We start from the raw sequence: 12877 nt of genomic DNA, 5'->3' as shown, positions 1-12877 counted from the left end.
GGACAAACAAGCACCGGAGCTGGGACCACTTAAAAACCTCACAATAACTCATCCAGTGAGGTCCCACCTCAACATCACAGCAGAAACAGCCAAGCGTAGTAATGTGTTACTACCATACGGTCATGCCACGACCAGTCCCCTCATTCCCGCTGGGTTAAGCAGAATGCTCTACCGCCCAGAAGGCAGCCGGTACGGGCTGGCGCAGTACCTTCATAACTCTTGAAGGACTCAAAGAGCTCCACGAGCGTCTGGGTGCCGAGCTGCTCGTGGTATTTGGAGGCCACCTGCACGCCCAGCTGAAGGTTCTGCCGGATGTTGGCAGACAGCATCGCTCGCAGGCACTCCACGGAGTCCTCCACCGACAGCGAGCCAAAGAAGTTCACGAGCCACTGAGGAAGAAAAGCCGACATGGTGAGACTCACCATGGAGCCTGGCACAGGAGGGACCATGTTGGAGCCTGACACGGTCCCCAAAACTGCGACACACACAAAGGGACCCCATTTCCTGACACGCATCGAAAACAGCGACGTTTCCCAAGACCTGAGACAGGAAAAGAAGATGGCGGGGGAAGCTGGGATCTCCAACCCTGCCCTGCTGGGGTCCTCCCTCAGGACCTCCCTCTGTTCTCTTTGTAGGGGGGCTTTCTAAATTACTAGTTTCTCTACTCCCCCCCAAAAAGCAACATGGAAGGTCCCCCTCAAAACAAGGAAGGAAAGTCACACAAAACAAATCTGCACCTCGAGCCCCCCCCAGTTCTCTGTCTAAAAGGAAGGCCTAGGGACAGCTAGGTGGTGCAGTGGATAGAGCACTGGCCCTGGATTCAGGAGGACCTGAGTTCAAATCCAGCCTCAGACACAAAACACTCACTAACTGTGTGACCCTGGGCAAGTCACTTAACCCCACTGCCTAGCAAAAAACAAAACAAAACAAAACCTAAAAGGAGGGCCTAGGTACACTTTGTCATCAGTCTCGGAGAGTTGTGATTGGTTATTGTGCTGATAATAGATTAAACAACACAGCCCTGTGGGAGAAATGAGTCCTTCCTATTTCAGGAGAACAGATCTAGACTTGTGGGCTGGTTCTCCAGCAGAGGGGACTTCCACACCTAGAACCACAAACCTGGTAAGTCAGCACAGATCAGAACCCAATAACGCTCCTGGCTTGGCACAGACAATGAGCTCTCTGCACTATTAGAGCCCTAAGGTTAAAGGCGATTTCAAGCTACCTATGGGCACTGCCACAAGACGCAGGCCCCACCATCTGTGGACAAAGCCCACCACCAAGAGAGCTGCCCATGAGTCAGCGGCAGAAGCAAGAAGCCATCCTGTACCTCGGGGTTCAGGAGGTGAGTGTGGACCACGGCGCGCTTGATGTCATACAGATCCGTGTAATGCTCCAGCGCTCGCTGCAGCAGGCCCGCCTTCTCACAGAGCTGGGCAATGTGGGCACGGTCATAGTGGGTAAACATCTGATTCCCAAGGATGGCATCTGCAACCTGTCACACCAAGAGGACAGAACCATTTTAACGAGAGGGTGAGGTCTGGCAACAGCTCCTGCATGCTGCTCTGTCTAACTCCGCGCAGTATGTCCCTGGCTCCGCGGTGCAGCCGTAAGCCTGCTTATGCTACGCTGGCTTAAACCGCACTTGGAGGTAGCGTCATTTTTAGCTTCTCGATGTGGCCCAGTCACTCGTGCTGGTAACAGTGACCTCACACCCGCCCAATCAGCAAAGATGGTAAGAACAAGAAAAATTCAACATTGTACGACTGTGGGAAGACAGACACTGCGATGCTAAGTTACCAACAGCTTCACCCGCTCAGGTAAAGAGTTCAGAAATATGGAAGAAAAGTGAATTCATTGCTCATGTCCTTTGGTCCCAAGAACTTACCACAATAAAACTAATTCTAGGAAGGTCAAGGTGAGCTGAGGCTGGGAAGGGAAGACAAAGGTGCACAGAAAAGCTTCTGTTTGTTTTTTAAAGAAGAAATTGGAGCTGGGCTGGGGGTGCACGGGTTAAATGAAAAAAAAAGAGAAAGCTCCATGACTCCATTCTCCTTTCATGCTCTCTTCTGGGCCCAGAGCAGCCTCTCTGTGGGAAGGACAACGGATAGTCAAGGGACAGCCCAGGAGAACGCCAGGGAGCACCAGTGGCCCTGGGTGAATTCAAGCTACCCGCTTGAGGGAACAACCCCGTTAGGTCCTGACAGACCTGGCCACTGGGACCGTTAATCCATGTTCAGAGACATTGGAAACTAAGGGCAGCGATGCCATAAGAGCAGAGGGCACCAAGCAGAACTGCGTGCTGGCTCAGTGGTCCCTGGGGTCCAGGAATCATCTAAGGGAACAGGACTTGTCTAGTTTTTAAGCATTAAAGCAAAGCTGAGACGTTCCTGGTGGTCCTGATGATATGGTGCAGGAACACAACCCAATCAGCCTCATTGACCATGACCCCACATAAATAAGGAAGGGCTGGATCAAGACGAAAAACACACATGGTTCACCCCCTTGTCTCCTGCCAGACAAGGAGCCACCTAAGCCCTGGTCAGCAGCAAGGACAGGACACGGAGCATGACTGCCCTCCGATGCTGGCCTGGACCGGCAAAGAGGAAGAGGGCCACGGCAGGGCTGGGCCAAAGGAGGGCAGAGGAACACAAATTCTCTTTCACTATAAGCCAGAGACCTGGTGTCCCTTTCTGGCCCCCTTGACAACGCCTTCACAGGTACTGTGAGTACTCTGCTGCTAAGGGGAGAAGGGCCCTGAGAAAAAGGGTGTCCAGAGGCCTCTGAGGTTCACCCCAAAGGGCCCAGACAGACGGACAGCCTTGAGCCCAGGAAGAGCAGGGAAGCTCTGCCATATTTCCCTTGTTCCTCTGTCACAAGCTGTGCCGCTGTGGGCCATGCCACTCCTCCTGAGTCCACAAGCAGCTGCCCGTGAAGATGCAGCACCAGGCACTCCCAAGCCACACCTGCGTAGGGGAGGGCACAATCCTACCTGTGGGGCGTGGATCAGGTTCATTTCCAGTAAGCGGGTCTGGAGCCGTCCTTCTGCAGGATGGTTGTTCTTCAAGGCATCCAACAGGAAAGACGTGCACTGCTGAATCAAGCTGTTCTCCATGAAGACGTCCACAATCTGCAAACACAGTCCCAAAACAAGGCTGTGATCACAGCTCTTTGCTTCCACCTAACCTAAGGGGCCACCTTCCCTTTCCCAGGGAGGGAGCTCCCCCTGCTGGGGCAGGTCAGCCCCTTCTCTGTCCCCTGGGGCACGCACGGGGGGAGGTGATTTGCCCAGCCACGATCACGCAGCCAGTCGGTGTCAGAAGTGGTATCTGAACCCAGATTTTCCTGGCTCTAACGCCTCCCATCTCCTGACACAGGGCCTTGTAAACACTCTCAAAACTACTGAAAGGGACTCTTTCTCCCTCTGGACAGCTGACAGATTTCTTGAGACCTAGTGCAATTTGACTGTCAGCACTTACATCAGCTGAACCTTCACTCCGAGGTTTGAACTTGGTCAGAATCTGCTCAATATACTGCCCACTGCACAAAAGGGGTCACCAAGGGCTACATTTTACTTTCCACAGACAAACTCCCCACAAGAGGACAGTCTTACACCTGCTCTAAGGCCAGGGACTATAACTGTCCAGGGTGGGGTCGCGGCCTATATTTTTAGCCCAATGATTACAGCTCCTAAATCCAGAGCTTTAAAAACACAGAATGTACACATGTTCAGCCGAAGACATGAAAAAATTATGTATTTAATCATCTCAGGGTCACTAAGTTAGACTCCATCCATTATTATGCGTGTTAGTATAAATCTATCAATATGGACCCTGCCTACATCCCTACCGTGAAACCTAAGTGATCATTTATGTGAAATCACACACTTCCCCATGAGACTGCAAAAACAAAGGCCAAGGCTACCTTGCTGAGGAACAAACTGCTTGTCCAAAATTAGCTAATGACCATCTGGAGTCAGGTGGTGCACTAACCGGTCCCTCGCCAACAGCTATGGGACCCTCTTCCAAGTGGTGCAGGGGAGGAGACACAAGCTTTGGGGAAGCCAACCAGCCCTACCTAACCACAGCTATACAAACCTGAGGGGTGAACCAGCTGTTGGTCCCAGGTGAACACTGAGGTGGGAGAAAAGATTACTGAATTCCCGCTGTGAGGGGAGGGGTACACAGGCTTAGCAGAGGAAAAAAGGGCACTCATGCAAACACCTACTGGCTTTCCTGGTACTCAGAGGAGGGCACAGAGGGCTGGGTTTGAAGTCAGGAAGACCCAAAGTCTTGAAATAGAATCATGACTAAAGGACAACCACCTTTTAAACTTAATGCCACTCGTGAAACAAAATGCAGGAGCCAATGGAAATTCAAGAGTCTAATAAAGCTACAAACCTGTGCCCTGAGGGCAGCTCCTCAGAGCCACCCCATGATTTCATCAGCACAGGGAATCTGACTGCTGGCTATTTGTTCTCTAGCAAAGCAGTCTGTCTGTGCTCTAACCAGCCACCAATTGTATTTCGAAGGTACAGCCTTTGAGACCCCAGGGTGCCTCTGCCCACAACGGATTGGGACTTGAACAAAAGATACTCTTTTCAGCCCACCCTCAAATAAAAGACTGAAGCCCTGATTCAGGGGTGCCCTGCTTTTTTTCAACAACTGGGTGAAAAGCTCTCCTGGTATATTAGATGTGTATTCAGGCTACTTAATGGGGTAGAAGTGAGGAGAGTCTAGGCATTAAAGACTATGACCTCTGAAGGCTTACCCAAGAGGCTTCACTTGGGCTTCTAGAGCTAAGTCAATGGGAAAATGTCAATTGGCAAAAAACTCTCAGACAACAGGGTCCTTAACCCAAGGCCTGCTGAACGGAAGTGCCCTAACTCTAGAGACTTTCTAGTTTTACTCAGAAGATACTCTTGCCAGTCAGGGTTGGCCCCGGGAGGTTACCCGAGGCGCTCCTTCGCTCACCTGGTTGACGCTGGCCAGCGGCTCCTCATCCTGCACCAGCATTTGAGCAAACTGCAGGCCCTGCTCTGGGCTGACCCTCATCACACTCCTCAGCAAGAGGATCCAGTCAGGCGTGTACGCGACCTGGAACAGACAGATGCCTTTCTCATTCACAGCGGGCTCACGGGCCACCACACAGCCACTGCCACACAACGCGGGGCACGGCTGAGAGCAAAGAGACCTGCAGTGGCAGCTGCCGTCCACCAGAGGGCACGGCTCACGCAGCATCCCCAAGAACTCGGAGTCATGGCGAGTTCTGCAGGACTCAGAGCCCCAGTCGCTCTCAACAGCCACTATGGAAATCTGGGGGCAGCGTCAGCAACAACGAAACTCAGATTCGGGGGAACAAAGCGCACAGCACCTGCCCTGCTAAATTCCTCTGCGTCGTGTCCTTCCTATTTTAGAAATTATTCTACATGGTGAGCCCCTCTGGGGTGAAAGCATGCAGGCCACGGGACTCCTCAGCTCTGATGCTGCCGGGACACCCCGAGCCCTGGGCGGCGGGCGGGGAAAACCACAGACCCTTCTCAGGACAGAGCTTTTAAATGCATGACATCATAGCAGACAGGGAGACAAAGGAAACCGACGATGCTGAAATACAGTGAAGTGTTTTTTAAAAGGAGCCCAAGGTTAAGAATCTCATTGGATACCTTGTTTCTCTCTCTCTCTCTTTTTTTGGCTAGGCAATGGGGTTAAGTGACTTGCCCAGGGTCACACAGCTAGTGTCAGTGCTCTATCCACTGCGAATATCTTATTTCTCTTTAATATGCTTGTGGCATCCAGCCCTTAACAAAGACTTCACTAAGCATAACCACGTTTCTCTCTAAGAAGAGAAGTCATGATGATTCTGTATCAGAAGCACAAGTATCGGAAGGCCTCCCAGGGCTGCCTAAGTTCTGGAGAGACAAATACAGGGAATGAAACGAGCCTGCTCTCCAACAGGAGACAGCAGGCTTGTGCTGACATAGATGTAAAAGAAATGCAGGCGAGTTAAGGTGGGGGGTGGGAAGGGTGGCAAAATCAGGAAAAGTTTCTGTGGGGAAGGTGTCTGTGAGCTGCAACTCAAAGGAAGTGAGGTGCCAGGATGACTGAGCAGACCTAGCTCACTCATTTCTGCCATCAGCAAACCAACCTCAAACAAGAGACTCTCTCAGCCGCGGCCAAATCCGAATCTGGAACTCCGGGGGATCCCAAATTATGACATTTAACGGTGGGGGAAATCACGGACTCGAGTCCGCAGAGGCCTGGGTTCTAAACCCTGGACATTCTCTGGGCCTCAACGCGAGGCACTACCTGTTCTTCCCTTGGCGCTAATCCAGAGGTCCCAACCGAAAGCTACAGAAACACAAGTTTCTGGGCTTGACTTTCCTGAGGCAGCTCATCCTTATACTGGCACTTAAGGTTTAAGGCACACTGACGGGCTTCAGGCCAGGGACAGCCGTGGTTCGGACGGGCAGCTCCAAGGCTCTCTCACCTTCTTGGCATAGAGCACAATCTTCTGGAATTGGCCCGTCTCTGCAAAGCACTGGATCACTTTGTTAGGCACGCTGGCCCGCAGGTAGACACTGAGCGCAAGCGTCGGGTCAGCGGCTTTGACCAGATCTCCCAGCTCCTCCGAACACTCCAGCTAAGACACACGACAGGAGAGAATGCTGAGCTCAGCGACGCGTCCTAGCTAAGTGGGCGCGGTCAGCGCTTGGCATCGTGCGTCCTCACCTTGTCCTCCTTAAGCCACTTCTCCAGGAGCTGCTTGCGGCCCTGCTGAAGGACAGGCCGGCAAAGCTCCAAAGACTCAAACTTATTGAGCTGCCCTTGGTCCAGTAAGATCCCAAAGTACTGGAGCAAGGGGGAGGCCTGTCCAGGCTGGGCCGGCACACTCTGGAACTTGCGGATGGTGTCGCTGGTGCGCAGGATTCCCTAAAGGAGCAGCAGAGACAATCACAAAGGCAGAGAAGTCACTCCTTGGGCCCTGCACACCACTCTCAAGCTCCAACTGTGCTGCCCTCATGCTTAACCGAGAAAATGCAAGGGGACACTGGTCCCTGGCTCCTCAGAGAAATGCATGCTGACCTTCTTGATCAGGCACTGGCTCCCATCAATGCCCATCAGGAGAGGTCAAGGCCCCATGTCCAGCCAAAGAGCTTTCTGTGATGAGACTATGAGGCAGAGACGCTCCTCTGGGAAAAGGCTCCTCCCTTTCCTAACTAATTTTGTGAGAGAAAACACTGCCCTCGGTCTTTTCCCAGCTTACTGGGCTTTCAAAGATGACCCTGGTCTGTGGGAGGAGAAGAGACCCTTTCCATTAGCCTGACCCACCCTCCCGCCATCACTGCCAGGGAGAGTGCAGAGGAGCACAAACAGCAGAAGCTGGCAATGCCCAAGGTTGCGAGGTACAGGCACTGCCATCTACAAGCTGCCCAACCCAGAATGGTGGAGAACTCTTGTCTTTCTGGGCCCGCGGGCTGGTGTTGCACCAAGTGATCGGAAGCCCCTTCCAGCCCGAGATGCTTCTGACCCGCTGCCTGCGTTACCTTGGGTGCAGAAGCTGCGACTTTGGCGGCCTCGGCGTAGCTGCCCTGTGCAAACAGGCTATTAAATTTTCGGGCAAAGAGCTCCTCTGCCCCGGCCAGGTTGCTGCGAATGGCCATGCGCAGCCCGAGGTCTGGGTTCTGGAGCACGCTGGTGGCATAATTGACAATGTTATCTTCTTCCACACAGATTGACAAGACCTGGAAAGGACCAGAGATTACAGGGAGTAAATCCGCAGGAAATAATGCAGACACCCACACTGCAGGAGAGTCACTAACAAAGCAATCCTGATTCAGAACTGAATTTCCCTCTAGAAGCTTCTGGTTTGGTTGAGAGAAACGTTTCTGTGAATTTGCATCTTCATAGATCAGGAGGGGACCGGCCGGGGCTGCAGTTGGGAAATGATGCAGGATTCCCAATGACCCAAAAGAACTTTCTACTGCAAACATCCATCTTTTTAACATTAACATTCTCTTGTCAATGCTACCTGGACAGGATTCCAAGAATGTCCTGATCCCAAAAGAATTACCATTATAAATAATTCAAAGTGCCCTAGAAATAAACATGGTGGCTATAAGCAAACTGCATATTACAGATAACCTCCACCCAAGAAAGGGCATAAAAATACTATGGAGGACATGAATTATTGCGAAAGGAAATGGGACTGGTCACCTAACAAGAGATAACAGATTTGTTGGGTAGGGAAAAGGCTATATTTGAAATAAAAGTAACATTTTAATTTATTTTTTAATTGTCAAGTATTTATTTTTTTTCCCTCCTACAACCCCTATTGAAAATCAGAAACCGGGGCAGCTAGGTGGCGCAGTGGATAGAGCACCGGCCCTGGATTCAGGAGAACCTGAGTTCAAATCTGGCCTCAGATATATCACACTTACTAGCTGTGTGACTCTGGGCAAGTCACTTAACCCCACTGCCTAGCCAAAAAAAAAAAAAAAAAAGAAAGAAAATTAGAAACCAAACCAACTTTTTTTTTGGGGGGGGGGATATTTGGGTGAGGCAGTTAGGGTTCAGTAACTTGCCCAGAGTCACACAACTAGTAAGTGTTACACGTATGAGGCCGCATTTGAACTCAGGGCCTCCTGACTCCAGGGCTGGTACTCTATCCACTGTGCCACCTTGCTGCCCCCAAATCAACCTTTGTAATAAATGAATGAGATGGTAAAGTCAAAGGCATCAATAAAATTAAAAAAAAAAAAGGCAACAGATGAACAGCACAAGGGACATATTAATGCCCTTCACTAAAAAGATAAGGACAACTTCTAACACGTGCGGTAGAGCCTTCACTCAATATTTATGGGAAAACAGAAAACAATTACCACATGAAACCAGAGGATCCATGGAATATCTGCAAAGGAAGAAGTGACCATAGGACTTCCAAGATATTAAAGAGGGAATCAGGTTATGAAGTCATCCAATCCTAGGTATGTATACCATGGGTACGCTAACAGTACTGACAGAGGTTGAATCTGGTTCAGTAGAGAAAGGCTTTATGCAGAAAAACAGATTTCTCCACAGTGAAACCTCTGAGTCTGGAGATAGTACAGATACATGAAATATTCACTGAAATGGATCCATCATCTCACAGATATTCAATGAAACAGATGACGACTGATCCATGCTTGTTCATCCATATCCTCTCACACACCAGGAGTGTTGTGTGGGTGGAAGGGGCAATACGCCAAATTCTCCTAATTTCCCCTACTGATAAAGCATATGGGTTGACCAGTGGTTGTCGTGACACATAGAACCACCAGAAAAAAACTAGTACTGAAAAAGTAGATTTTTCAGAGAAAACCTTGGGCCATTAAAAAGAATTCGGATGTTTCCCAGGGGCAATCCAGCCTGCTCCACTCTCTTTCAATTCTGGGGCTAAATCACAATCCATCTGCAGTGTCTAAGATTACTACATACACAAGACGCCCATCCAAGTGCATGCCAGTCTGGACAAGGGGTATTCTTCATCCAATGATCACTCATGACTGTGGCCAACGCTATGACGGGCCACAATGAATATGCTTTTTCAAATGTTTATTGCTGTATTTTGCTTTTCTATCACCTACCTCATCCACTGCACCTCACCTCCCAGCCTCTTGCAGAGCGAGTCATTCCTTAACTAAACAACGTATCAGAAGAAACCTGGCATCATATGCACAGGGGCAGGTGCAGACTCTCACATCCCTTTGGAGGGAAGAGCTCTGTCCTGATGACGGAAGATTCACTTGTAACGTTTCTGTTGTTGCTGTTCTAGACACTGTCGTAGTCACTCGTGAACGTTGTTTCTGCAGTTCTCACTTTCATTAAAATTCCACTAGACTCACGTGGCACCATCTCTTTAGTCATTGCCCAACTGACCACTGCCAGGCTTGGCTCCCTGAAGATGTGCTCCTAGAAATATTTTGATGTGCTCCTAGAAATAACTCACTAATGCGAAAATATGTCTAACATGAATGTAAACGTACAGCTTATATCAGATTGTACGCCACCTTGGGGAGGGGGGTGGGGAGGAAGGGGGAGAAAAATTTTAAACTCAAAAGCACATGGAAGTGATTATTGATAAATGAAAATAAATTAATAAAAAAAATTAAAAAAAGAAATATTTTGTTGTGCATATATATGTCTCAACAGTGGGAGTTCTGGGTTAAAGGGTAAGGGCATTTCAGTCGTTTTCTTTGCTTAATTACAAATCGCTTTCCAAAATGTATGGACCAATCCACAGTTCCGCCAACAATGCATTAGGGTGCCCATCTTTCCACAAACCCTCCAACACTGATCATTCCCATCTTTGTCATCCTTGCCAATTTTCTGGGTGCAAGGTCAGGGTTGTTTTGTTTTGAATTTCCCTTGTTATTGGTGATTTGGATAATTCTTTCAGATAGCTGTTAATGGTTCACAGTTGTTTCGAGGACGGTTTGTTCATATCTTCGGAACCCTAAACAGCCAGAGAACAGCTTTCAGTCTTATGTATGTTAACTGTCTACATTTCCTGGAACTTGATATTGAGGGAACTGAGGGGGTTAGGAGAGCAAATGGTTAATTGTAGGATTGAGTGAACCACACTGACTCTATCTTGTGACTCAGTTCTGGAGCGAGCTCAGTTCTCCTTCCATTCAATGATGGGTTTAATACAACTTCTGCCTTGTGAGAAAACTTTATTCAATTGTGGGAATTGGGAGAAAACAAAATAGCACTGTTTGAGCCTAGCACTGCATGGCTGAGAAACTGGATCACCCCCACCTGCTGCTTAAAGACCCTTAACTAAGGACCTTGGTTATGCTGACCAGAAACCCAGTTCGATCTGAAGACTGATGTGAGGAGTTTTCTCACAATTGTACATCTCAAGCAACACATATATCTTATCAGAAAATTGGCCCCCGATCAATCAGTTATTGTTTCCATGTTCCTTTGATTGAATTACAGACATCTGGGGGGAGTGGGACATCTCCTTTTCTAATTTCAGGGAAGTGCACCTATTGACTCTACCCCTCCCCACTTACAAAGTCCCCAATCTTTCATCCAATTAGAAACTAGATTATCTAATGTTTTACTATTTCCTTTTAAATAACTGGCCTTATTTGATTAATTGTTTCTAATGTATAAATCTGTCTCCCCCTGTATTCAGGGTCCAGTGCCAAAGCTGAGGAAAGTGGCTGGGTCCCGATTTGTTGGGCAATTGCTCAACAAAGCAAAATGCCTGGATGCTCAAACCCTTGCTGCTTCAGTCATTTTATCTCATGCCCACCACAGTATGCCCACCACAGTATCAATAACCAAAGGGTTGAAGAGTCTCTCTCCTTTTTCGAGGACCTGCATGATTTTGTCACACACGGCGGCGGAAAGCTTGATTTAAGGCAATCTCATGCTGCGGTCAGACACGAGCACGGTGAGGTGTTGTCTTCCTTCCACCTGCTGAGCCAGCATGCCGTGGCCTGTCACCCCTGAAGCCTGAATGCTTCCTCCTCTCTTCATCAAGACTCCCCTCGCTCCACAATGGCACAAACTTGTTGCTTTTCCCAGCTTCGTTCTCATTAGCGCTATCTGCACCTCCTTGACAAGCAGAACTATATAAGAGTGCATACGAACTGCTGCTATTGTCCTTGTCAGTGAAAAAAGTTGGTTAGAAAAATCCCTGAAAACCTTTTCTATCATTTGTCTATTTACTGTCCTAGCTTCGTCCTCAAAATGTCCTCATGGGATGATTGTCCTTAATCGGGACTCTTGGCAAACTTTCTTTAACCGAGTTTTTCCATCCATTGATTCTCGCTGTTTTATCAGGAAATACTGCTCATAATATTCTACTATCCTTTTCTAGAAGATTTTATGGGCAAGTTTATGTACTAAAGCAATGTTAAACTCGGTTGCCACCTCTCTCCACCAAGCAAGTAACATTGGCTGATCAAAAATTTTTTTGGCTCTTCTGGGCTCATGTTTACACCACTTTGCTATAATTGGTGTTGGTGTTCTATTTATTTCCCATTTTTCAGTGTATCTTCTTTAAGCATGGAGTTGTTTTAAATGCACACCATCTCTTTGTCTCATAGTTCTTTCTTCTAGTCTTGTATTAATTTTGATCCATCAAGGATGCCACTGTCCATATGCAGCATCTGCCCAAGACATCTGGACAAATGGACCAATTCTATGGATTGTTCAGACCACAATACATTTGGATGGACAAATGGTATTCTCCATCCGATATCCGTAAACTTTTCCTGTGTGGATTTTAGGCCAAGCTCTTTTGAGTGATCATGATCTGTTACATGCTGGAACTGGATACCATCAATGTGATGTCATCTGCAAACATCACCACCTACGGCAAATCCTCTGGTTTGCGGTCTGGGCGTGACGTGCTCCACAGGGTCAGCAAACACTTTCTAGCAACAAGATGTCTCCACTTCTATGCTCTCTTTAATATTAGTAACCAGAGAATTAGATAAAAAAGCTACCTCCCCTGTTAGAGATCTCAAGGAATCTTGTACGATTTTTCATTGTTTGCATGGCTAATGTCCTATTGGACGACAGACTTTCAGGTGTTTTGGACAAATCAAATTTTATTTACTAATCAAGCAATAAGCAGAGTGATCTCATGTCCTCTACTCCTTTTCATCAACCGTGTGCCTGAAAAGCGGTAGTCATTTGTAGAATTTTACTCAAAGGCCCATCTGTTCTATTCCCATACCCTCATCAAAGATGCCACTTGTACATACACTTGTAGGTTTTTCCCATTAAAAATCTAGTAGAGCTCAGGGACAAGTCAGAAAGCCGACGAGCTGGGAGTCAGCGATGCCCATATGCTACTCTTCCCAATTCCGTGCCGTTTC

General features: G+C 48.4%; 1 protein-coding gene across 2 annotated transcripts in view; it reads right to left on the bottom strand.

Annotated features, from left to right (window-relative positions):
* Positions 1–12877, bottom strand: part of CLTCL1 (clathrin heavy chain like 1) — an 88781-nt gene that overhangs the window by 40290 nt on the left and 35614 nt on the right. For both annotated transcript variants that reach the window (XM_027859394.1, XM_027859395.1), the window contains exons 7-13: positions 7544–7741; positions 6729–6929; positions 6487–6639; positions 4974–5096; positions 2993–3130; positions 1331–1495; positions 209–389 (exon numbers count right to left, since the gene is read on the bottom strand). In XM_027859394.1, the coding sequence (XP_027715195.1) occupies positions 209–389; positions 1331–1495; positions 2993–3130; positions 4974–5096; positions 6487–6639; positions 6729–6929; positions 7544–7741 (1159 nt within the window). The remainder of the gene's footprint in view (positions 1–208; positions 390–1330; positions 1496–2992; positions 3131–4973; positions 5097–6486; positions 6640–6728; positions 6930–7543; positions 7742–12877) is intronic.

The sequence above is a fragment of the Vombatus ursinus genome, unplaced genomic scaffold (assembly GCF_900497805.2).
Source record: "Vombatus ursinus unplaced genomic scaffold, bare-nosed wombat genome assembly UNPS02014167.1, whole genome shotgun sequence".
In the NCBI taxonomy this organism is placed as follows: domain Eukaryota; kingdom Metazoa; phylum Chordata; class Mammalia; order Diprotodontia; family Vombatidae; genus Vombatus; species Vombatus ursinus.
The sequence above is the reverse complement of the archived record's forward strand: the minus strand, read 5'-3'. Positions and strand labels throughout refer to the sequence as shown.